The sequence below is a fragment of the Pollicipes pollicipes genome, unplaced genomic scaffold (assembly GCF_011947565.3).
Source record: "Pollicipes pollicipes isolate AB1234 unplaced genomic scaffold, Ppol_2.1 Scaffold_4881;HRSCAF=5763_pilon_pilon_pilon, whole genome shotgun sequence".
Classification (NCBI taxonomy): domain Eukaryota; kingdom Metazoa; phylum Arthropoda; class Thecostraca; order Pollicipedomorpha; family Pollicipedidae; genus Pollicipes; species Pollicipes pollicipes.
In genome coordinates, this window is record NW_023596576.1 from 8415728 (window position 1) to 8442510 (window position 26783).

Consider the following 26783-nt stretch of genomic DNA (forward strand, 5'->3'; position numbering starts at 1 on the left):
CACTGACGGTGCAGTGACCATTCCTGAAACTGTTCAATTGATTTCCGACGCAACAAGTAAGTCAGGCGTGCAACACTAATTGTTAACGTGCAGGCATCGGTTTAGTGAAGCGACGTTCGGCAAAACGGTTCTGTCGTTCCGACCCTTGATCGTGGGACCCTCGCGCTCCTGCAGCCGTTGGCAGCGCCGCGTGCAATGCGGGCTACCATATATGTTCTGCTTACAGCAGCGAAAACGCCCAAACGCTTCAATCAACCGCGCGTGTGCGTCGGACACCACGGCGCCGCAGATTTGCGACATAGCCCTGGTCATCGTCGGTGACCAGTGCGGCGGGTCACCGACTGCGTGACCAGCCGCACTGGCGCTGGTCACACGGTCTGTGCGACCAGCTGTGTGGCGGCGTCATGTCTGGTCAGGCGGGGGCCTCCGGTGGAGCTCGTGGCAGTTGTCCAGAGCACAGTCGCTACTGCTTATTTTAAATGAGATGTTGATGCATTTGATCAGGTATAAAGTAAGTAGGAAGATGTATTGTACACCCACACCCACACACACACCCACACTCACCCACACCCACACACCCACACCCACACCCACCCACACCCACACCCACACCCACACCCACACCACACACCCACACCCACACCCACACCCACACCCACACCCACACCCACACCCACACCCACACCCACACCCACCCCACACACACCCACACACACACACACCCACACCCACACACACACACACACACACACACACACACATATATATATATATATATATATATATATATATATATATATATATATATATATATATCGAACATAACTGTAAGATATCAGAAATCCATAACATTATCATGTATGGATGCTGAAGGACGCAGGGCTTTATGCACGCACATTACGGGACAAGGTCACAGACACAACCACGGATTGTAGCCTGAACAATACATTTATCCACCTTGATGGCACTTTCGATTCATAGGGCTGGACTTGAAGCGTACGACTGAATACACCCAGGCATGCAGCTATCTGGTGGAAGCGACACCTGTGCTTCAGGTGCTGCGCTGGCATGGGGACACCCTGTCTCGACGGACGCCATTCCCCACCCCTGATGGAGGCAATATCATGGCCCTGATGATGAGATCCCATCGGCTTGGAGCCACGTCCCTGCCTCGGCGGATGGGGTGGGAGCGTGCTGCCCTCGGTCCCGGCTGACAACAGTGCTCCCGTCGGCTCGGAGCGACGCCCCTGCCTCGGCGGATGGGGTGGGAGCATCCTGCCCTAGGTCCCAGCTGACACCAGTGCCCCTGCCTCGGCGGATGGGGGCGGGAGCGTCCTGCCCTATGTCCCGACTAACACCTGTGCCCCTGCCTCGGCGGATGGGGTGGGAGCGCGCTGTCCCAGCGCCACTGTGCCGAGACCGGACTGTGAGACGCGGCTGGCACGCCGCGCCCGACGGTGCGGGAGCACCAGTCACGCATAACACGCGCACCACGCGTGACTGACGTGGCCGTTCCGTGACGGCCGACTGATCCACCCTCCCGACGGTCTCGGCAACATGACACACACGCGGTCAGCGTTGGTAAACTCCCGCCTTCACGTGAGTATGTACATACGCAAGTTGTGTTGCTGTCTCGAACGAGATTGCGACCAGCGGCCCCCAGGGTGATATTGGTTGATTGTGCGTTATGGACCGATAACAGGAAAATGTACACATCCTTTGGCGTCGTTTGTGTGGAGTGCCTTTCACTGTATCAGGCTGAACACGTGCCGCGTTTACTTTGGTTCGGTTAAGGCTCCCCTCTCTTTCTTTCTTTCTCTCTCTCTCTCTCTCTCTCTCTCTCTCTCTCTCTCTCTCTCTCTCTCTCTCTCTCTCTCTCTCTCTCTCTCTCTCTCTCTCTCTCTCTCTCTCTCTCTCTCTCTCTCTCTCTCTCTCTCTCTCTCTCTCTCTCTCTCTCTCTCTCTCTCTCTCTCTCTCTCTCTCTCTCTCTCTCTCTCTCTCTCTCTCTTTTTTTTTTCTCTCTCTCTTTTTCTTGCTCTCTTCTGACACGGCGAGCCCTTTCAGAACTATCTGATTAAACATAGATATCAGATGCTGTGAAGTACCGCCAACACCGCTACCGAGTCTCTCCGCACCCATGTCAGATTTACCGACGTTTTGGCAGAGCTCGCGCATAGGGCAGCGATAATGACGCAGCACCCCTATGTTGGAACGGGGCGTTGAAAACAGGATGAAGCTGGGAAGCAGGAAAAGAGGGCGAGTGCTTCAAGCCTGTGATATAATACATTGTGTAATTTGCTGGCTTTTCAGTTTCACAGTTCTCATATCAATCGGAATAATCATTTCCCGCCGACGTCCTTGATGCCTATCATTGAAGACGTTTAGTGGTCAATTCACGATCCATTACACCACATCACAACCCATCCAACGCCACCGTACCTACTAGTTTACGCCGACCGTCCATACACACACGCACCTGATCACCGAGCGACGACGGCGCCGCGCTGCGGCCGGCGTCGGAACCTCGCCGGAGCCGGCCGCTCCGCCGCTGTTGACGCCGGGCAGGCTGGCAGTGTGGTGCGGACCATCGTGTGGAGGGCAGCGCGCCGAGGCGCTCCGGAGCAGGGTGACGTCGAGGTAGATGGCGGCCCGGCACGTGACCCGAGACCGTGGACCGTTGACGGCGCGACGGGGCGCAGCTTGAGCGCAAGGTGAGGCATGTGTAATGCTGGGAGGGATTTGAGAGTGTATGCGGTTTGCTGCGAGTAGTGGCCGGATATGACGTGTTGCGAGGGTTATGGTTCAAGCTATCATATCTGTGTCCGCTCCAAGAGCCCACTCCATTTTTTGCCCATGTCTCCACCCCTTTATCTTGAGATGGGCTCGACGCTTCTGACTTGACCACTTAACCTGGTGTCAAGGAGGCTTCGGCCTCCAAGTCATCGCGTGTCACGCAACAGAGAGGTGGGCGTAGCTATCGCCCTGGTCTCTAGGGTCAGGTTCTAGAAGCACTCTAGACCGAGATCGAGCGGTGATGTTTGAATGTTCGATGACAACAATTTCTCCGGTTCTAGCCATCGTGATATGTATGGGGAAGACTCAAACTTTGCTTAAAAGATCGTTGCGGCATTCCATAAATAACAATGTAGACTGTCTTTACTCCAGTCATGAAGCCATATGTGATGAATACTGCTAGCTCGGTATTCATCATTGGAGATCTTAAACGAAAAGCCTAATCAAACCCATTAGACTCAATGTGTCATTGATTATCATTTCATTGGGTCACTAGATTTACACGACCAACATGGCATGCAGCACCTGGACGTCTCCTAGCGTCGGTCGTCTCTTTCTTTACAGACGATCTCACAGTCGACATTATGGCGCGCATTGGGTGTGACGTACACCGTTTATGAGCTCACTGCCGAACCATTCAGTCGGTGTAATGAACGGAGCGCGAGTTTATCACAAACGAGTGGTAGTCGCCATGTGCTTATCCCACGCGTTTCAATATCGCATCATTTCAACAAACAGTCGAGAGCTTGCACGTGGGCCTTTTAGATTTGGTGAAAAATGAGATATTTGCTGGTCTATGGGCCGAATGCGGTATTAGTTAATGTGTGCGTGCTAGCGAAATGATGCGATCAAATCAAGCTCATCGCTGCGGAGCACTGCGCACTTCACGCTTCCCGACCGGTCCCGGCGTCATCCAGCTGTCGTATTCAGCGCACTCGCCGGCCGCCGCCGTGTCAGATGTCAGCTGACACAGATTCCTGGGCGGCGTAACCCCGTTTCGGCGGCGGTGGCCGGCGGCCGGCTACCCACTGCGTGCACACCCGTCGACAAATGTCGTCCCGGCGGCGGGCATCCGGTGCGCGTCGGCGGCGGCGGCGGCGGCGGCCCGTCCTGTGCCGGCGCCCTGACCCCTGACCCCGTGGGAGCCGGCCGACCCAGCTGCAGCCTGCAGAGCACAACTGGGCCACCGCCGCCGCCGCCGTGTTGCGACAGCGGCCGACGCGGCCAGGCGGCATGCGAAGCCCGGAGGAGCGGAGGGGGAGAGGCGGGGGGGGGGGGGGGGGCAGCGGCGGTGGGGCACGCGTCCGCACGCTACCGGACGTCCCGAACCGGAGCGTCCGAACGTCCCGAGGCTGGATGCTGCCGGACGTCCTGATACCAGACGTCCTGACGTCTTCAGACCGGACGTCCGGCAGTCTTGAGACCAAACGTGCGGACATCTTGAGGCCGAACGTCCGGAGGTCCCGAGACCAGATGTCCGGACGTCCTTAGGCCGGACGTCCGGACGTCCTGCGCAGCGGCGCGGAAGGCCTGCGGGGACGATTACGGCCGTTTTCTGGTGCTCGTGAGAAGGTAGCGTCAGACAGTCGACCTCGATTTTTAGCTCAGTAAGCCAGCTGCCGTACTGGCTGCAAAGGTCGCATGTCAGATGTTTCACAGACAGAAAAATGGTGTTAAACTCGTGCGGTGTAGCTTTGTACACGTTTTCTCCGAGCGATCACATTGGAAGCATACAACTTTAAGCGATGCAAGTGATGCGAAGCAGTGAGGAGGAGGCTGGACAGCTTCCCCCTCCCCCCCCCCCCGTGGAATATAAGTCAAACGGAACCTTCTCGCTGCACCAAAAAACACAACAACAAAAACAGGGCAAAACATTGTGTTGTGTCCGTCCAACTTTTCAGAGCACCCGTCGCTTCAACAATGTACACGTTTGTTTTAGATGTATGGGACTGATTGACCGACATCAGTGGTGATATATCTGCCACATCGAGCATAACTGAAATGAATGGTGTCTGTTAAAAGGGGAAACATAAATCATGCCGGAGAGAAGTGATAAGCCAATGATAGTAGCATAAGAAATCAGAATGCCTGTCAAACCATAAATGTTCCAACAGCGAATAGGAACTCCAGCGTCCACTCCGAGGTGTTCAGTAGAGCCCTCAATCTTGTCATGACTGCTGATAGCGTTGCTGTGCATCAGCCACACACTGTAAACTGGGAAATCGATTTGATCGAACTTTTTCGTTCAAAATCATCCTTATATGTGCTGTGCTGAATTTCCGACCACTTCATGAGGTCAAGATATGGTATTTTCCGATGTGTTTTACTTGAGCAGAACCTCTTGATGCGAATCTCTAGATTTTCAAACAGGTGCAGCAAAGCCAGTGCAAATAAACATTTATTCCGCAGCAATATGTCGATTACTGAAGATGTCATCTGGCGGAATGACCACTAACCATGCGTTCCATGAACCGGAGGTGGAGAGTGGTTTCGTTTGTATGGTTCAGTGTTTTAAATGTAGTGTTTCTCCGCGCTTCTCTCGCTCATCTGGTGAGGCACTGAATCGAGCAACACCTCAGCGTAATCGTTGCGTGGATATGCAGGGCTCAGGCTATGCGAACATTCACAAAACTTTTTGCATTTTCCAACTTCAAAAAGAAAATAAAAGCTTGCAGTCGTATTTGGGGAATTCATCCCAGGCTTATGTCTCACACTCTGCAGACTTAGCGTCAGATAATTGCTCCTGAAATAGCGCTTGCATTTGCTGAATGAATGAGTACACTATGTAGCAAATGTTATAATTTGTTTGTGTTGTTAAGTGGTAAACATGAATAAATAAAACAAGTTTTGTGAGTTTTCACATAGCCTGAGAACTGTGTGATGACACAACACTATTGGGTGTTTTTGTTACAAAACATTGTCTCAGCCGTGACAAATTCACGAATTTGACGTAATAAAAACAAGCCAGCAACAAAACAAATAGACTCCGATCTGTTCTCTCTATTACTGCGCTCGCTCACTATGTCTGCGATGTTTCCTTTGGGAAGTGTCACAAATTCGTCGCTTGTTAGCTATAGACAAACCCTCAGCTACCTCCTGACAATAGCGCAATTATTTCTGTCGATAAAGCACCGATGTTACCAACTTCACTGCTCTCGGAAACGTCAAAAAGTCAAAGCATTATTGATAGTCCCGCCACCACAACACTTTCAAGAGAACCCCATGCGTGAAAACCACGGGTACAACTGTGATCACTGTCAGGTCGAGCGGATACTTTCATTCGTCCAAACGTCCCGATCTGTGAGCGATGCGCCAGGTCACGACCTCTGGCCGTGCGCTACCCTCCCACGGGCTGGGAGGGATCTCTCTTCTTTGTCTCGGAGGCGGGCGGCGGGCCGGGCCATCATCGCCTCTCGGGTGGGGGAGAACTTTCGCTCTCAGTTCGTTCGGCTCGCCGACGCATCTCCGCCAGTTTCACGGGTCACGTGTTTTCCATTACATTGTCTGGCGCCCGGCGTGGCTGTGTCAGCTCCAGACCCCGCGCACGAGCACGGCGCTGGCGTCTGGGCGCTGTGTCTCTCCCAGCGGCGGCGACGGCGGCGCATAGGTGACTGATGGTGGTATTATACGTGCCTGTTTCAAGCTGGAAGTATAACCCATCCCAATTATGGTGGTTAAAATGCAAACGTACGCTAAACCTTTACCGAAATTACAGCTGTGAGTTATAGGTTCGTACTGAGGAACATGATGGTGGTCAGAGAGAGGCAAAATGGCTAAACCCCCATGACTAGAGAAAATTAATCTTCTGGAATTTAAAAGACCACATCTGCTTAACTTCACTTTGATGACTGTTCCCTTACTTTTTCATGTCACTCGGTGGGGAACTTTGCGTGAGAAGGTTCGATGGCCCAGCTCCCGATGTTATCTTTGACGATTTCATGTCTAAAGCTTACTTGATTAGCATCGCTGACCGAGGAACAAAACGTGCGATTTTTTGGTAAAGTAACGAATTCTGACATCCAGATTACACTGATATCACAGCCCACCGGTGTCACACAACGAAGAAGTAACAAAGCGCGCTCACGGAGTGCCGTGAGAAACTGGTTTGTGTTCCGTATCCTGCAAACTGAGGTACTGAAGGTCGTGCCCTGACCTGTCGCTGATCCATGAACGAGCCCTAGGATTCACATGTCTGTACTTCGAATCCTGAGACCACACTAGTGAACGACTGCGACGCGGAGCGAGCCACCCAATATCAGTTTGTGCACGATGAGCCACCCTCTGAGCATCTCACTTCTGTCAGGGTCGGACTGGACGCCTACAGTCAGACCCGAGATGGGCTCACAGGCATCATTACCCACCCCACATGGGAGGTGTCCCCGGACCGGTCGCAGCCGCGGCAGACGCCATGTGCTAACTGACCGTGGGAGCAGCGACATATTGGACGTGTGCCAGGAAACAGGTGCGCACCGGAAGCGGCTGTTGGAAGAGGAAGTACGGCGTCGGCACCACCGCGCCGTCTTCCAACTACCCTCGATCGCCGGTGATTTATAGGGGCTGGATAGCGTGTGACCGGCTGCAGTGCGACCGTGCGCTAATGACCGCCCAGATACAGACCTACCAAGCGAGGCAGATATGATACAGGAAGCCCGGCACAAGCACATTGTTTTTTGTTTTGTTCAGCTGTTGGCGCTGTTTTAGTCGCTGCCTTGCAAATTTCTTGGACATAACCATACAAGTTGTGCAATCTGAAGGTGTTCAGTGTCGCATCTGGAGAACATGTCCGATCCGTGGCGTTTCCGAAGTCTGAATTGGCCACGATCGCTTCGATATCCCACCCCATGAGCGCAGTTTCAAAACTTCTCAGGGAGCGCATCAATACGATGTGAACCGCACGAATGTTCACACGATCAGATGTTTGATGATCGCGGATGCGTCCAAACTTACGTCACGGACTTTGATTTTTCAAGTGATTTCTGCACTTGAGATCGGGTGGCTACTGCAGCGTGAACTTCACACGCCGAGCCATAACAAGCCTTCATTGCTGCGTTTTTCCTTCTCATTGGGTCCATCAAAGCCAACGGTGCGTGGTTTCCGCATTAAATTCTGTTCGCCATCCGTTCTAGAGGAAAGCGCGCCCTACGTTTCACTGCACATGAACTTGCTTTGCGGCCTACCCCTGGGATAACTACGAGCAAACCGGTAGGCCTAAGGAACGGCGCTACCGAAGCTGCCTACGTCCCGCTTGATGGATAACGGAGCGGTGAAACTCCGGCGGAAACTGCAGAGTGGAACAGGAAGATAGCAGCAGTCACGAAGACTACGCGATGACTGTGAACCTAACGCGGCTCACACAGTAGCCCGACGAAGGAAGTCACTTGGCTAGTCAGGCGCTGTCCTGACTGAGACAAAACGAAGCATGGGCTATTCCGGTGCACAAATAGATCCAATGGTGCATTCCAATTGTGGTTGCCATTAAAACAGCACTGGACGCCTCACTTCAGCATCTGGTATACTGTACGTCGGTAATCGCCCACCCGAGACAGTTGTGGCGCGCGAGGACCGTTCTCTTCAAGCTTCCGCTTCGGAATAACTGCGCCGTTTTTGCCTCTGTACTGATGTCGAGCCGGCCAGCTGTTCAGACCGACCAACGAACGCGCCCGCACCGCACGTGCCCATCCGCAGTCTACCTGGCGCTCCACACACGGCGTGCCCGTCCCGGCGCCGGCCTTCTGGCATACCGGGCGTCATTATGGTTATAGAAAAAGCCTCCCAACAGCCTTCGTATGACTTACACAAAAGCCCAATAGCTGAAAAGGAACGTACGCGTGCAGTGGTCTCAGGGGCGCGTGCCTTCCCTAATCCAATGTTATGTATGCATGAATATGCGCGTGAACTAAATGTCAACCCTAAAAAATCAGCGCAGGCAAGTGAGATAAGCAGCTCAAGCACACGAAGCGATGTGTTATATTATGCAACAAATGCACGCGTTTGCGGCGCGCGACAATTTTTTTCAGTGGAAAGCGTAGAGTTATGTCCTGTTATCGCGAAATCCTGCCCTAGAATGCCACTCTCCGTCCCTCAAACGGTCGGAGTTTCTCCGTCCCTCAAAGGGCCGGAGTGTAGCTGCCAATTTCCTTTTTTATTACCAGGGTAAACGGGAAATGATAGCGTAGTGCAATCTGGTATTGGTGATAACATATTACGTCGATATGTTAAAAACAGGTTTAACCAACTCAGCATACTGAGCAGCAACACAGCGTCGTTGTGGTTTTTAGGCTGCGAGCAAAAATGATTTCGGACGGGGAGAAATGAAAAGCGGGTGATGTAACTCCAAAGCTACCCAATCCTCGCCAGATTTTGAAGCAACTCAAGAGTAGCGTGTCTGCGACTTCCTTGAAAAGTTTCAAGGAGCGCTGATGACTAAAACTTCAACTTTGAATCTCCCATCCAGTAGTACCTATTACAATTTGCAGCTTAATTAAGTCGTCAGAGCACATAAGGATGATTCCATTAGCAAGGATATGTTTGGCTATCAGCATGCATTTGGGTGCGTTATTGGGGCTTTACGACGCACTCAGCTGCTGAGACTATATGGGGTCGCCTGCCTCTCACCCTGGCAGGAAGGGCGGGCACCGCGGTGAATCGAACCCCGTACTTCTGGTTCTCAGACGCGCAGCGGTCAACGCAGACGCGTTAACCACTACACTACCGGCACCCCAAGGCACGCATTTGGATGCTGTCATTTTTAGACTCCTTCTTCTTCCAGTTGTGTGCGTGCATTACAGGCAATGGTGTGGTGTCACAAAAGCCAGTATTTATAAGATCGCAGATTGCACAACAGGCTCTGGTGAGAGTTTTAGTTTTGATTCACATTTCGGATCTAATTTTTTAGGTCAACTTACAAAGGCTGGAACGAACTTGCCTGTGCTGTACTTTGTACAAAAAAGAAAAATTGGTCTTCCATTCCGACACACTTTCAACTTCAACTTTATTCGACCTCCTAAGCTGACTTTAAACCTTGGCGTTTGCTGGCTGTATGCTATGTTTCTGGAGTAGAAGATCATGAAGTTTCGTTTGCAGCTCATCTCAAGCTTCACGTGGTTATTGTTACCAGGAGCAACCAGCTCCGAAATCACTAGTCTGTTCCGAGGTCTTTAAACATTTTAGATAAATGTGACATCATCGATTAGTTGCTTTGGGATAACGTGATATTTTCTGGGTCTGAATGACCGGAGTTATTTGTTACCTACGATTCGACAATCGGATACGGAGTCGGCGCGGCAAAAAATAGCATGATGAGCCATGGCAACATACCAGTAAGTGGTGCTCCACAACATTGTGCGGAGGCAGCAAGAGAAAGGCGCAGGCTTCCCAGAACGTATAGCTTTTTTCCATTTTCTAGTGTTTTTTTTAATCAGTTTACTTATTATCTGGATACATTGTTGAGAAGAGCGACGCGATCATTTTCAGCTCTTTCCTCCATGAGAGAAAGAAAGCTCCGCTATATCTGGTATTGATAACAAATTTAATAGGGTTGGCTTAACCTGGAACATTTCTGGTTGGCGTCATTACATCAGCCCAAGCGCCTTTGCATTTCTTAAGAACGGACGTGTTCACTGATGTATTTATCGGTCTAACTTAATCACGGACCAGATGACAAGCGGGTGACTGGCGTCCCTTCCCTCGTCTGACGCGCGGGAGCGTGGTCTCCGTCCGGCGAACGCTCTCGCATCACAGCTGCACAGTAAGACCATCAGCTGCAGATTCTTTATCCCTTGCACTTGTCATAGCCCTTAATGAATAATCACCTACTGGCCTGGCGCACAAACGTGCCGATGATATTGACTGGGGCTTTGCATCCGACGGATTGCCAGGGATATTTTTAGACAGGATGCCTGCATAAGCTATCATGTGTGGTAAGGTAGTGGCGTGACAGGGACTCGAACTCAGTGCCGAGAGGTGCAGAGCGCCCGAGCGCCCGAATCACGACACCACCACCGCCCCGCACATGCGTGATATTTTGTCACACGATCTTACTGCAGATAACGCCATGAGCGTTGAACCGTGCACATGTAACTGCACCCTGCATCCGGGGATGCATCACGGAACACTGAAGTGTACGGACGCCTGCACGGCCTGCAGCTACCCTCCCGGACCTCGTTGGCGGTGGGGCCCTCACCCTCCCGCCGTGGCGAAGACGCGTCTCACTGGTCTGGCTTGTGCGTGCAAGGTCTTGTTGCACCGTGCGAGAGTCTCTGTGAACGGTCCCAGCGTAGTAGCACTACGTGACCTGTGACACCAGGTCGCAGGGGGCCATGGCTGTGATGCTCATAAATGCGGCACGTGGGTTCGTGACCGAAGCTGTTATCATTAGTGTACTCACGTTCTCATTGTTGAAAGTCATGTTGTATTCCAGAAAACGGTAAGTGCATAGGGCGTCTGAGGCGAGAGCGACAGCAACAGATATAGATAGATGCAAACATGCAACTACAACACGACATACCAGCTGTCTGACCTCATTCATGAGAAGGAGGTGTCATCTGACAAATCCTAGCGAAGTTAACAGGTAACGAGAAAGTAGTGATAGGAGAAAATACCCTAACACGGGCATGACTAACCTGATAATGTTTCATGTTTCGTATTGCCCTTTGCTTATATACGCTGGGTATGCTATATCAATGCACGCTTAATCGTTCGCAATCGTTTCCCGAAGGAATTGTTATACAATCGGACTGAAGTATTTGAAACATACTTGAGCTGGATGCGCTCGGACAGAAAATGTATTTTATACGGGTCCTAAAACTCCGCGCACTAGCATCTTTATAGTTTTGGCTATAAGCCTTAGCTTAGGTGGCTCACATCAAGCACGAGTCAGCGTATTACCCAGTCCTTTGTAGGCTGCAGCATACGAAAGACCCAAAGCAACAAACTGCGAAGGTGATCGAATCCACATACGGATCAACTGCGTGGATATCTTGCCCTATCAAAGATGTTAACTGCTTCAACAGCTTTGGGCCGGGCAATCTACGTTGCACCTTAAACAGCAGGCTGCTGTGCTCCGACCAGCGCCACACGAACCAAAGCCCGGTTCGGGTCGATTGGGAAATTGTTCTTTGCCGGCACTAAGGATAGTCGGGGTTGTGACCCAGTCAATGTACACCTGCGTGTCGATTGTATGGTGCGGGGTGGGAATTTGTGTCAATGGAAACGGGTCGCCGTGCTCTGCGGGCCGGGAACTGATCGTTGTTAGTGGAGGCCTTGGTGGGATAAGGCCCCGCTCGGTGACAATGGCGAACGACAGGTCATGCGACCCGCGCAGGTTATGAGACGTCGCGGCCATTACGCAACCGGACAAGGTGTGTGTGACGAGCTTATTGCTGTGGAGAAAGACGCCACGGACTGTACGCGGTACGCAGTCAAAAAGTATCTTAACAGAAGTGGACTAAAGTAAACTTTGAAACATTTGAATCGACGATCCAAGCTCACAACACCTGCCGCAAGATCAGCACAATGTTTCAGGCCTGGCAGGCTATTTTGCGTCCGTGAACAACTTGCAAGATGCAGCGGTGGTCTGCCGTTCTGATCGATTCGCAAGCGTTTCGCCCTCCTCGAGTGAGGCCATCGCTAAGAGACGTCACAATGAGACGCCGTTGAGGCCATCTCTGACCCGTCCAGCCGTCCAGAAGGAATCACATCAGTGGCATGTTCGTTGTTCTTTTACAATGTGCCAACTGCGTAGTGAACCTTTGACTCATACCTGAACGTCCGTGGAAAGAGCATGTGTCGCAAACGTACATGATTGATGCAATCAGCAGGCAGTGAATTGGGCATCGTTAGGGTATCCCAAACGGTGGGGCGGGCTGAGAAAATTGTCTCTGCGGGTGCGCCGGGGACTGGCGGGGCATTTGGCAACCGTGTGGAAATTGAAAGTGGCAAATGCCTCTATCTTCCATCATTACGGGCTCCCCCGCGTCACAAACAGTGGCCTCCCGGTGCGAACAGCCCGCCTAATGAGGCAATTCTTGATTCTCCGACGTTCGGCATTAAATGATTTCACTCCATAAGTCATCAATAACCGGGTACGGCCAGGCGGCGGCTGTGCGTGCGCGCGTGCGTGTCTAGTCTAATGACGTCAGTCGTGGGGCGAACGGAATGGATTCGGCCATATCCTGACGAGATGGCCGCTGAAGTTAATAGGGCGAATGCCGCTTTGCATGTAAGTGGCATTGATGCAGCGAATAGGCTTGAAGAATGCGGGGTTGATAGATGATGCTGATTTGGTTACGACTGCGCCCACAGGCAGCCCATCAAATAAACCGTCCTATTAAACTGTCTATCGCTCGTGCTGATTAAAACGATGGTTAACTATTACGCGGCGACGGGCGTCGGGCTGGAGTTCGGTGGCCCTACGCTCCACTCGCGTGCTCTTATACCCTGGCCTGTCATACCCCGTTTTAAAGCTAGTTCTTCCCATTCGTCGCCATATTTTTAATGCTTATCACGAAAAACGAGAGCATCCTTTACGTTTGCTCACCTATGACAGGTGCCAAACAAAACAAATAGGATAAATAAGAATACATCTTCCTTCAGCTGCACTCAAGCGGCAAACCTCGTTCACCGAATCGACGACCTCGTGCGGGTGTTCAGAAGCTCGCCCGGTCCATCATCGCCACAAAGCCAAACATTCTGAACCCAATTCAATCGGGCTGTTCACTCCGAGCGAAGACAATCGCCGAGCCGTGACACAATAGCGCACCTGCGGTCGACCGCTTCCGGCGCTGCTGTGCGCTCGGGCCGCCCGCGGGCGGGACGGGCCGCGGCCGGGGCGGGGCAGGGGCGGGCTCGACCCGGGGTCGCCGGCCGAGCTCACCAGGGGGCGGCGTCCGCCCGCGTCCCGTCGAGCGAGGGCGGGTCCTCGGACGGCGGTGACACGCCGCCGCCGCGTGTCGCGCCGCACCGGCCGTCGCTGTCTCCTCGAGGGTGACTGATGGCGCTCCCGTGTTCCCGGCCTAAGCCCCACCTCTGGAATGGGCGTTTATGGGAGAGAAGGAGCAGGGCTTGGCCGTTCTATGTGTACGTCCACCGTCGCGTACCTTTCAGGGCGTTAAAATCACCGGTGCTCGAAATAAGGATGTACCTACCGATCATATTGCATTCCAAAGTCATTCAATATTCCATTCAAGGCGTCCATGCACACAAAAATAGTATCTAACTGTAGCGGTACAAAAACCTGTTTCTCATGATATAGCACGTGTAGTCCATGTGACGAGCCGCCGATCGATATAGCACACGTGAGCTGTCGCCAGTTGCGGCAGACCCAGCAAGAACTGATATTTATGACAACAACACCTTTATCCAATGTCAAGTGGCCCATTATATATCATCAATATCGCTCATGAAATCAACAAAAACATATTTTCACACATAAGCCGAATGTCGGGCTGCATCCATGGCCGAACCATCACTCACCGATCAGCCGGGTGGCGACACGATCTGTAAAAAGGCTGTTTTTAACGGCTGTCGGCCCGCGACAGCGCTGATGCATGGCCTTGTTTCTCGACGCGACCCGCTGAGACGCGGCCCCGGTACAGTGTTGCCTCCCGCTATAGCGGCTTTGAAACGACGCTGTTAAACGGACCGGAAGCGGTCCGCGGGCCATGCTGGAGCTCGCGGCGTCTGAGAGCCGCCGGTGCAGGTCACGTGGGGAGGTGACTCCTCCCCCCAGCCGCGAGGGCTAGTCTTTCAGCAGTGTCCGCTCACAAGCGACGCGAAGGAACGTTGTAACCACTTTCGGTATATGTGGCAGAAAGCCAGTGTTCATGTTTAGTAACACCACGTTATTGTTCGGTGGAAACATGACCTTCATCCTCACATAGGTGAGATAGGATCGCTAATGATGCTTGTGTTGCATCTCGCGACGAAACATCGTCGAAAATACTGAAACTGGCTCATATTGTCCGGGGGTCACAACAGGATAATGCATAAGGAGTGAACCATTTCACCTCATCCCCTTTTATGTCTGTCGAGTTCACACGATTCGAGACCATTGCAGTCACATTATCGTACTTCTGTGTACTCTGCGCTGGCGCCTAACCACTGCTGTCTCCTTTCCAGCTGGCGATGCGCCTGTTTCGGCGGCGAGGGTCCGACTCGGCCCCCCAGCTGGTCAGCCTGTCGCCCCTCCGGCGGGAGGAGGGTGGTGACCCGGAGGACCCCGCAGCGCCGCCCCTTATCAAGCCGTCGGCCATTTACATGTCAATGGACGACCAGCTGAGGAAAGGTGAGACATCTCAGCAGATCTGACGGCGACGATGACGTCCGCTAAAACGTGGCTTCTTGTAAATCCTTGTCCCGATCTGTTTGCTAACGGTGTTCTGATCTTGTAAGGCTCCAAATATGGGTGATCAATGCAGAAGTATCTACGAAAGATGGCAAATCCGTGCCTTGCATGAGGAAATTCTCGAGTCTTTCGCTGTCGATTGGCATCGTCATGAGCAAAGATACTGAAGGGTTGCATGCAAGGAAAGATTTACATGCACTTGTTCTTATGCACAGAAGGGTGCACCTGCCATTATATAATAACGATATGCATAAGAAAAAAAACATGCAGTCCTCTCATAAATTAGGCGTCTGTCCATAACTGTACCAACTGTTTTGGCAACAGTGCTGTGACGACAAGCGTCTCCCAATCATCGACAGTTGCCGCCATTCGCGACAGCACTCGCCCGTGCCCGCGCGCGGGCCGACGGCGCCGTCCGGCGGGCGTTGACCGCGCTGCTCGGTCGGCTCATCTTGAGAACGATATCGGCCATTCTCAGCTGTCCAATAACGGCCCCGCCTTCCGAGCGGCTGACGAATCACGTCCGGCGGCCACCCGTATGCTAATTGCGAGTCTGGAAGCGGCCAGCGCCGGTGCCGGCGGTGCGGCCAGCGACCCCAGACGCGGCACACAGCCGGTGTGGCAGGACTTCCACGGGCCGACTCCGGCCCTGGTGGCGGGCGGCGATCAGCCGTGCAGGGCTGAGGCGGTTACGCCAGTTTCCGCTCCGAGTGCAGCACAGAAGGGCCTCCTGGGTCTGGTTTTCCACTCTTTGTCCAGCGCAATAGCGCCGCGGCCGGTTGGAGCGGCTCTTCTGAGGACTGTCCCACATACGCAGGGTGACAGGCGCCCGCGAGCCGAGTGGCAACGCCAGGCGTCGGAGGATGGGTTAGCGCCGCTCAGCAGACTCCTAATGGTCAGGCTGGGACAGAGACGTGGGCCGGACTGTCCGGCAGCTGTGCTGCCAGGACGTGACTTGAGTGCGGCTCCGTGCTCCGGGGGCCGGAGGAATGTAGCGCGCCGGTCTGCCGCCGACACGGACCGCGGATGGGCAGCAGAGCGGCACCCTGCGCTGCGCCGACTGTGTGACCTTCAGCATAGGTTGAATAAGTGATGACTGCAGCACCGCCAACATGAGCTGAGAGGGGCCTCACCGCCGCCGCTACCGTTTGAGGGTAGCTGCATGCACTACACTGCCACTGCGGGCAGCGCACGCACCCTTGTGCGGAACGAGCTCCTCCCACCGCCGTCTCGCGTCAAGCCGTCCTGCCAGCTCCGCGATGGTGAACGCAGACCGCCAGCGGAGCAGAGCGGCGTCTCCGCGGACGTCGCCGGTCGTGCTCGCCGGCCGCCGCCGACTCCCACCTGACGTCGGCCGGTCGTGCTCGCCGGCCGCCGCTGAATCCCACCTGAAGTCGGCCGGTCGTCGCCGGCGTGGGCGCGGCCGGCGCGACCGGCATTTCCGAAGTGACCGCAGTGCTGACGCGCCGTGTGACGGAGCGACTCCCGCTCGTCTGCATGCAGCGCTGCGATGACGGCGCGTGCCGACTGCGGTCGGGCTGGACCATAACTCTGAGTGAAAGTGGGATAGAGTCGGCGAGCACTTGACGAGCCATGGTCTGCGCTGCTGACCATGCCGAGACGTTTTATAAACGTGCAGCAAAGTAATGCAGTCATCACAAGGGAATGTCCGCATTAGAAACCTGTGTTCCTACAGAACACGCATTTGAACTGGATTCTGACCGCTCTCTCTCCTGATAACATCAAAGAATAGTTAACCAGTATTTGTCATGACAACTACAGGGTGTGCGCTAATGAAAGTGATCACAAAACGACGGCGCATGTAAAAACATGTGGCGCGGACAGCGGCTGGGCTTGCGCTATCTACACATTGGAGATTTGCTTCCCTTCCCCCTTCGCCTCTCTCTCTCTCTCTCTCTCTCTCTCTCTCTCTCTCTCTCTCTCTCTCTCTCTCTCTCTCTCTCTCTCTCTCTCTCTCTCTCTCTCTCTCCTCTCTCTCTCTCTCTCTCTCTCTCCCTTCTCCCTCTCTCTCTCTCTCTCTCTCTTTCTCTCTCTCTCTCTCATCTCTCTCTCTCTCTATCTCTTCCTCCCCCTCCTCCCTCCTCCCTCCCCCCTCCCTCCCTCCCTCCTCTCTCTTCTCTCTCTCTCTCTCTCTCTTTCTCTCTCTCTACCTCTCTCACACACACTCTTTCCCTTTACCCCTTCCTTTCGCACTCTAGATAACTTTGTAGCCTCAAACCTACGTTGCCTTTCGTTCCAGAGTCGTCGACCTGGGGTCGCCGCGTGGGCCGCCGTCTGTCGCGTCTGACCCGGTCGGGCAGCAGCGAGCAGATCAGCGGCCCCAGCTCGGGCCGGCGGCGGTGGCGCGTCTCCGATCCTGACCCGGAGACGCACAGTCTCCGCTCGGAGCGGCGGGTGCGGCTCGACCGCGTGGAGAGCATCCGCAACCTGTTCCGCCTGCCGGCGATGCCGCGGCGCGGGGGGTTCGCGTCCAAGGAGCGGCGCGGCTCCGACACGGGGCTAGAGGAGGCGGAGCACGCGCCGCGGCCCTCGAGGCCCGTAAAGCGCAGCGTCAGCCTCTACAAGAGCGCCTCCACCAGCCAGCTGAACATCATGCCTCCCACCATCAAGGACTTGAAGAAGCAGTCGGCCAGGGCGCAGGAGACCTGGAGCCAGTCGGCATACCTGCCCACCAAGACGGTGAGCTGCGAGAATATGGTGGATGTCGGCGAAAAGCGAACCGGACAGGGCGCCGGAGATGCCTCTCACCCTCTGTCCGCGTTGCCCGAAGAGCCCGGAAATGCTGGGAGGCGGAGAAAGGTCACGATCGGTGATATCAGATCGAGGAGTCATGAAGGGATTTTAGGAGGCTCAAGACCCAGACGACTACCTCAGGCGCATGAGATAAACAAAACCAACATGAGCACAACAGGGGGAATGAAGCAAAGTCCGTCCAAAACTGGGGTAGGTCTTAGTTCCCCATCCCCACAGAAGGCAACCACGGGTGACTCCGCTAAAATTCAAGGAGATGCAACAGTGGTGAAGACCATGCCCAGAAAGCTGCCGCTCAACCACGCCTGCTCGAATGAGAGCGGCTACGACAGCGACGGCACCAGAAGAAGTGAAGACTCGCCGCCGGGTAGCACGAGGGGGATCAACGGCAGACGGTCCTCAGGAGGGGAGAGTCCCAACAGCTCCACTAAGAGCTTTGACGCGACGAGCTCTCTTGATGTTGCTCCACTCGGCACGTCCTCCTCGGATGACGAATCGAACAAGCCCCAGGGAGTGCGGCCCAAGACGTACGTGGGCGGCAAGCGGAGCGACGACTCTCCCCTCGCCAGTGAAGACAGCGACACCATCCTACGCCAGCCCAAAGACGGGAAGACGGACGATTTTGGCAGCGTCTCTCCGCCCCCGAGCACCGAGAGGCCGAATTCGCAGCGCAGGTACATGCAGCACAAGAAACGACCGACGAAGCCACCGCGGAGATCCTTGATCAGAGACCAGGTGAGCGAAATCTCCACCCAGACTTCAATGCCCTGGGACCATTCCTCGTTCGACGAGATCCTTTCGGAGCCGGAGATCCTGCACTCTGTGAGGCACGAGGAGGGGCCGCGGCGACGAAGCAGCGGCGACATTCTGCACGGGCGCCCACGCTTCTCCGGCCTGCGTCCAGATAACCCGGACCAGACCAGACCACCCGCCTTCAACTCTCGCTCTCGGGCAGACGAATTCTCGCACCGGCGGTCGGAGGGCTACCCCCACACCCGGCCCGAGGGATATCAACACCCCCGGGCGGAGGGCTATCCGTCCGGTGGCTACCCGGCCGACGGCGGCGGCCCGACGCGCGGTCGGATTCGGATGGGCACGCGCGAGCCGCGGGAGACGGGCCGCCCTCCGGCCCGGCCCCGCTCCACAGGTCACATCGGACAGACGAACGGCGGTCTGGCCAGCCAGCCGTCGCTGCCCTCGCTGCCGGCCGACTTCACCAGCAAACAGTTCAAGATGCTGCGCGTCCTGAAGGCGGACGGCGACTCGCTGGGTATCTTCATTGCCAGGAACGTCCAACACGGTTACCTCATCGCTGAGATGGAGACCAACGGCGCCATTGCAAGGTAAAGTCAACCTGGATTCGCTCGTTATAATGTTTTTGACTGTTTACAAATCAAATACCGCATTGAACGGTGCTATAGAATCATGTCGATTAGTTACACCTGCATCAGTTGATCTGTTCTGTTCTCAGGGACGGGCGCTTCAAGGTGGGCGACGAGATAGTGAACGTGAACGGCCGACGGCTGCGCGGCTGTGCCCTCGAGACGGTGCTGGACATCCTGCGCGACCCCTCGCCCGAGCTGGACATCGTCATAGCCCGGGACTTCAACCCGGACCGACTGAGCCAGCAGCAGGCCGGCCAGCACGTGGTGGTCATCTCTGTGCCGGACAGCAGCGGAGCGGCGACGGCACGAGACGACGCCGATGACCCGGACGACTCGCTCGAGTACCCGGCCGTGGGCTCCGAGCCTTGTGACGCCTCCGAAACGGAAGAGCACCAGCGGCCAGAGTCGGTGCTCTCCGGCGTTTCGGGGTACTCTGTCTCCAGCATCCAGTCGGCATCGTCAGTGCGGGAGTTACTGCGCAGGCGCCATGACCAGAGGTCAGGCGCCAGGTCATCCGGATCGGGAACGTCCCGGAGACCCAAGTCTCTGACAACGTCTCTGCTGACTATCAAGTTTGAAAAGGGAGCTGGAAAGAAGAGCCTGGGCTTCAGCATCGTGGGCGGCAGGGATTCACCCAAGGGTAGCATCGGAATCTTTGTAAAGACGGTCTTCCCTAACGGACAAGCTGCAGAAGATAACAGGCTCAAGGAAGGTTAGTGTAACAGCAGTTATTCCAACAAGAGATTAACTACGGATGCTTTTAGATAACCGAGCGCTTGGACCAGTATTTCAGCTGTTGGCACCCATACCAATATTTTCTTAAACGTTTGTTACGTGATAACCACGTGATAATGAGTTGTATGGCTGGCTTACGATGGTTACGGCTGGTTGTATGGCTCTCAGCCGCGTACTGCCTTACGAAATCTCTCATATGTGCAGCGCTCTAAACAGCTTATGAGTACCCAACATCTCTGTTCTGAACGCGCCCGGTGAAGGGAGGAAGCCGTGATTACAATAATCGGAAGGTTTGTAATGGCGCCGATGTGGGCATAATCTGGACGGATCAGCGCCTAACTGGCGTTAATGGATGGCGTCTGTCCCAACACCTCGCCGCTATCGGCGATCGGGCATCTCCACCAGCGGCGCGCGTTACGTCACGCACGCCGGAGGGGCCCGCGAGGGGCGCCAGGTGACCTCGTTACGACGCCGGGGCGCGCCTCGTGGGGCCGCTGGCCAGACCCGCCGATGCGTGCCTGTTAACAGGCCCATTAATCAGCTGGCGCGGGCCCGCTCGCCCGTCCACACAGCGGGCCGCGGGGGACACGCCCTTTCAACAGGGCGCAGATATCGATCACGGGAAGGGAGGGTCCGGGGGAAGGATAGCGGTCACAGCAGCCCGAAGTCTAGAGGGAGGGCTGAAATCACGGGCACTGCGAATGTGCCTTACTGACAGCCGTTGCTGTATTCGTGTTACGAACCTAGTGATCGTAGCGCTCTTTTGACCTCGTTTCCAGGGGACGAGATCCTGGCGGTGAACGGGGAGAGTATGCAGGGACTGTCGCACGCGGAGGCCGTGGTCGTGTTCAAGTCGGTCAGGTCGGGGCAGGTGCTGCTCTACGTGGCCCGCAGGGAACAGGCCGGCAAAAGGAGGTGAGCAGTGACACGCTGTTTTGTGCGCGGCCTGAAGCTGACGGAATGATAAAAAGTGGGACTGCAGGTTGATTGCGACACGGCCGCTGGTCGAAGAAGTGGCCTGGTCCGACCGTCACGTCTTCCGGTTCCGGAATGCACGACGCTGGTAGCTTGTAAGCTTCTGTCTTTGCAACCACCGACCGCAGATCTTGCACGTTTCAGCAACAAAAACTTCGACTTTTTAACTAGCACTATGCAATTTGCTAGCATACGCACGTAGATGTTTCGGCCGGTAAGTTTTCTGCAACACCGTGATATCACCATGACCCCGCCGCTCCTTTCAATTAACGTAGAAAAGGTGAAGTTTTCGAGTTAAATAAACAACTCAGAACAACAGATAGAAACCGGGAAAAATTACATCAATACGGTGATGTAGATCTACGTTACCAACTGATTCCGACAGAAGACATGCAGAAAACTACCTTGGCAAACTAGCAGGCGTTAATGTGGCAAACCGTCGTGCGTTCTCAAACCGCAAACCACGTCACTGCCCGCTTGGAGGTGACGTCAGATCGCAGCAACCGGAAGCGATGTGGAAGTGAATCCTACCGCACGGCGAAAGGGGATGTGCCGGCCGCGACCCACTAACGGATCTCGGACCCTTCTGACCCGCGGGTGCAGCTCTAGTTGAGCGGAGAGCCACCAAAATGTCACCGTTTCCAAGCCGATCTCGAATACAAAATACTGGGGACTAAGCAGAAGGATCGGGCCACAGAAGCTACACAGGCGTGCGGCCCCGTCTATGGCGACTAACAACTGCTAAAAATGTTAACGTATTTTACAACGCTTTGGCCGCAGCCGCCAAAACCGCAAACCATGGCAAATTGATTGATGTCGATAAGAATCTGCGAGCCGGAACCGATTCATCGTTGATCATTGTTTAATCAATGGCAGTCGTGAATTAGTGCGCGGGTGCGCATCGCCAGACCTCCGCATGCTTAATTGCCATGGAAGATAGTCTTTCCCACGCAATGATAGGAACCACTGCCCTCGGGTGCCGATGTCAGGCTGCATTAGCTCCCTGAGTCATCTATGTGATAACAACCGTCAGTCGTCACATCTGCTATCGTTTCGCCTGTCCTACTCCGCAAAAAGCGTCTGAATGGTCCAGAGATCGCTACCATAACATAGGCGCAAAGGTTTGAGTGTATTTATGTAATACGGACCGCGTTGTCAGGTGCTATATACATTACCGGCCCTGTGTAAAATGTGTCCCAAAGCCAAGAGTTTTATCTCACAGTCACAGCAAAAAATGATTTTTACCCGATCTCATAAGACAAAGCCTTATAGAACCTTCTGACTAGGCACACACACTGTCAATGGCATGATGGTGGGAACTGGACTGAAAGCAATGGCTCTTGGGTTAGAACCATCTTTGAAAAGGATTTCGACGACCTCCCGCGCGAGGCAGTATGTACGAACGTGCCAAGCGAGGCACACCAAACGAGCTCGAGGCCGCGTCGCTCCCCGTCCTGCAGCGTCCCCGGTGGGCGCGTCCCACCCCACCCGTTGGCCGGGCCGCCGCTGGCTCGGTCACGGCCCACGGTCGGCCATCTCACGGTCACGCACCGCCGCCTCATCTCTCATCCGACTCCCACGGGAACGGGCTGCGGCCGGCGCGCAGGACGGGTCTGGGCCGCCGGCCGCGCCGCCGGGACGCCGGGACGCCGGGACGCCGGGACGCCCCTCGGACGGCGCCGACACCCGGCGTACGACACCGCTCAAGGCCGGTCCCCGCGGCGGCCGGGGCCAAATTGCCGACCTACGCAATCGGCCGGCTCCGCCGCTTGAAGTCTGGAGGTCATGTCAGTCTGTGGTATGGCTCCGTACCGGTATTTTGGTGCTGTTCTCGCCCTTCTTGTCATTTGCGTCGCTTTCGACGATGCACCGCAATGTTATGCACCTGTGCCAAAAGTCTCGGATGCACACACTTACAGGAGGCGGTGGACAACGTGGCACATTCCTGTGACATTCCTCGCTACATCCTGCGAATCCTCCGATAACAAAGCATGACGACCATGACTGTACCTAGGTCGTTGGCATCCCTTTCCGAGTCATCTTTAACCAACCACCGTCCCCACATGACGCGCCAAAAAATGGACGAGCCTCGGCGCCGCAAATCGATGGGACCCGCGGCGCACCTTTTATTTGTCTCGTCCCTTTTTTCGTCTTGTCGAACGATCGTCTCTGTCTGACTGTCGCCGTGGTCAATTTCAACCATCAGACTCGCTCCACTGCGTTTACGCGCGGATATGGCTTGTTAGGGCCCGAGCCGTTTGATCGCTCACTTGGCTCACTTTACGGCGGCAGCGACGGCGCGCTTCGAAATTCGGCGTAGCACTGTTGGCTCACATAGGCGCCCAACACAACACAAGGAGCTCATGAAGCTACCCTTTATCCAGAACAGTGCGAGCGAAAGTAGTCCGCGTGGCGTGCATTTGAATCCCACCACATTTATCTGTTTCCCACGGCGGCTGAGGATTAGAAATGAAGACCGCGCGTTTGCTATGAGAACTTCTGTGTCGTTTTTGTCCTTTTCTGGATGGGAAGCAGGTGCCAGGTGCTGCAGTCTCCAGACGGATTACCTTGTGCATTTCCACCTGATCGTCCAAATGGGCCCCGGCCGTTTCCCGGCTATCACGCAGCGCGATTCTCACGGTAATGCGGCCATCTGCCCTGCGATGGGCAGCTCCAAATCCAGATCCAGACGGCGGCGCGCCGGACTTCCGGCGAACCTGCCGGCCAGGCGCGGCTTGACTGGTGTCCCGCTGACGACCGCTGGCTCAGAGCTGCCAGAGCCGTCGGCCGGGCCCAGGTATGCGTCTTAACACGGCTCATGGCTAACAGACCGTGACTACGTCAGGCAGGGTCGGTGATAGCACACGGATCGCCATCTACATAGCCATGCAAGGCTTACAAGACCATAAACGCTACCCACTAACCCTGCGAGCCTCTCAGTAGAAGTATCACCCCAGCTCATCAGCTGTCTGACTTGCCCCGGGGTCACGTACGGTGTCCCAGTCTGTGAGAGGGTCCGCAGACCCCGGCTGCCAGCTTCCTGACCTCGGCTGTGATGGACACGTCAGCGCCTCCACACAGGAAATGGCGCTGGCACTCGTCGGCACTCCGGGTGCTACTTTATGACGCTTCTGATTGTCTGCCGAGCGCCGGGGCCGTGTAATTTCCGGCTCGGAGCCGCCAGATTGGCGGTCGCCCTCACCGTCCAGTTCTCCGCAAGTGTTTGTAACGGAGGCGGCGGGTGTTTGAACGGTGGACTAGCCATCCCGCCATCGCGTTTACAACCATGGGGCCGGCCTGCTCCGACTGGTCCCCACGACGACCTCTATACAAATGACTCGCCTGTCATTGTCCCGAAACCCTCTTTAAATTTTGTTCATCATTTGATCAGCACCGAGGTTCCTGAACATGGCTGGGAAGAAGTGCCCCTTAGACACTTCAGGCTGCTCTAAAGTGACGTGAATAAATTAGCCTACCTCAATAATCTTCAAAGACCAGGGATGTATTCGTACGCGATGCGGCAGTTCACATAAATTTCGTTCGCACAAGTAAAACTCACTAAGTTCGACGCAAGTGGGGATTTGTTGCGGCCTGCATTCAGTCGGTCGTGCCTATGCTACTTTAAAGTTCCATCGTTTTGACGCCGTCCCATTGGCTCCTTTTCGTGCTGCCGCAGGGTGGACACGAGGAAAACATAAGTCCTAGCTCAGACATCACGGCCACGGACAGAATCGCGATTGAGAAACAAAGCCTCTGCTCCCACACTTCGTAGGAATCTTCCTCTCAGAAAAGTTGAATCAGAGTAACGGGAGTGTCAAGAGCGCCTGTAGATCAAGGTTGTTCCAGCGGCGCGCTGCCGGCGCTGGAGACAATGTACCGTTCCGCCGGCTGGAGGAGAGCTGAAAGGTCGGGCCGTGAGGCATATGCCGCTATTCGTGTGCTGTATGCTAACGATGGAGGTCACCAGCCAACAGAAAACAAAACCTCTGCTGTAGCAAGCCTCGCGGATTGGGATCTACGATTAAAAGACGTGAGAAGGTGTTACTAGATGAGCGCATGAAAAGTCGGGTGCCATGTGCGAGCGCTCAGGCATGTTATACTTGCTGATCCGAGCTATTGGTCTGGATGGTACGTGAAGACTACTTATTATGCTACTTTCAGTATCTCTCAGATTATTTGACCGCATCAGATGCTTACCGTACACACTGAACAACAGCAGGTTCTCCTGGGTGTGACGTCGTCAAGTTCGTTTGTCTTAACGCACCCATGTGTGTTTCAGGTCAAATAAGTCCATGTCATGTGATGACCTCGATCGAGTGGAAGAGTGAGCAACCGGGCTGAAGTGGATCCGCTGGAGTAGTCATTTTCGCGCTGGCTGAGTGCTCTTGAAGGTGTGAATGCTGCCCTGACCCGTGCAATGAGCGCCCGACCCAACCGCGGCTTTGAACATTGTTTTCCAATTAGCTGGGTGCAATAGCTCTAGCAATGTCCAAAACACGCGGCGGTGCGACAATGATTGAGCGAGTGATGCATAATATGTTTCATATGTTGTCCTTATCGGTCGGCTTAATCATGACTACCTATATGAAAAGGTTTGAGTAGTTGTGGGTCATGTTGTGAAGTCATGTGCGTAGACGTAGCTACAATAAGTCGCTGAAACTGTTTGTCTTTTTATTCAGATAGCATGAAATGTCTATCGGTGTCTGCACGGAGTCTTCATGATGCAATGGACGCATAATATGCAGCTGTTAGCGACAACGTTACATCAGCGTTAACGTTGCGTTAGCGTTAACGTTAGCGATAACGTTAACATTAGCGATAACGTTGCGTTAGCGTTAACGTTAACGCTAACTTTAGCGATAACGTTACATGGAGCAATACATAGATATGTGATTAAATCTCATTCTTGTGACCTCAGCTACTTGCAGCGCTTGCAAATGCGGTGACTGAGCTGGAGCCTTGGCCATTGCAGTTTCATGGTAATCGGAAACTTTTCCGCACGTCAGCCAGTTTCAGATGTAGTGGTGGTTTAGTTCGTTTGAGAGAATGTGTACTGTGACTCTGTAATATACTTGCTGTAGTCATCGGTCTGTTGAAATAAACGTAGGCTTGTGATTCGAATTGCTCACTCTCAATCACTGTAAATAAACCGACCACCGATGTTCGAACGTGTTTGAACAAGGCTCGAGACATCACATCGAACGGGTCTTCATTGGGATGATAACGGGCCTGAGCCAGAGCGGCTTCAGTTCTCCAGCCACTGCAGCTGCTCGCCACAAAACCACAGACTGAAGCCAAGGGCAAGAAAGATCGGGACAGAACACAGCTGAACCCGATAAAAATAACGAAAAGTCGGAAACCGTTCAGGGCTCATCGACTCTCGAAACCGCAGCCCAAGCCAACCCACGCAATGCATCCACAAGTCCAAACAATATTAGTTTGCGCGCTCAGCGCGGCCGGCAGACCATGCACTGGGTGACATCACGTTTGAAGCGCTTCGCACCCTGAACAGCAGCCGATCCGTCAGCGCAGCAGACCAGCAGTACCTTCGGACTGACCTGATCGGCCGACTCCGCGCTCCCCCCCCCCTCGGCCCGCAGTCCCAGGTCATGACCGCACGGCCAGCCGCTGACCGGCTGCGGATTCGGCGCCGGTGCCCCGCGGGCCTCCGCCCGCCGCGGTGACCCCAGGGTCACCCGACGCTCTCGCTTTCGGTGGAGCTTTGGCCGGCCGGCGCCCAGTGAAACTGGTCCGGTCCAGAGGTGAGAGCGAGTCCTCGG

At 54.6% G+C, this 26783-nt stretch overlaps 1 protein-coding gene across 1 annotated transcript; it reads left to right on the top strand.

Moving 5' to 3' along the window:
- Positions 1 to 2589: 2589 nt before the first annotated feature.
- On the top strand, positions 2590 to 26168 carry LOC119101495 (uncharacterized). Its single transcript, XM_037224832.1, has 6 exons — positions 2590 to 2711; positions 14911 to 15076; positions 17397 to 19251; positions 19380 to 20005; positions 20808 to 20943; positions 25283 to 26168. The coding sequence occupies exons 2-6, from the start codon at positions 14917 to 14919 to the stop codon at positions 25329 to 25331; spliced, it is 2826 nt and encodes a 941-aa protein (XP_037080727.1). The 5' UTR covers positions 2590 to 2711; positions 14911 to 14916; the 3' UTR covers positions 25332 to 26168.
- Positions 26169 to 26783: the final 615 nt, after the last annotated feature.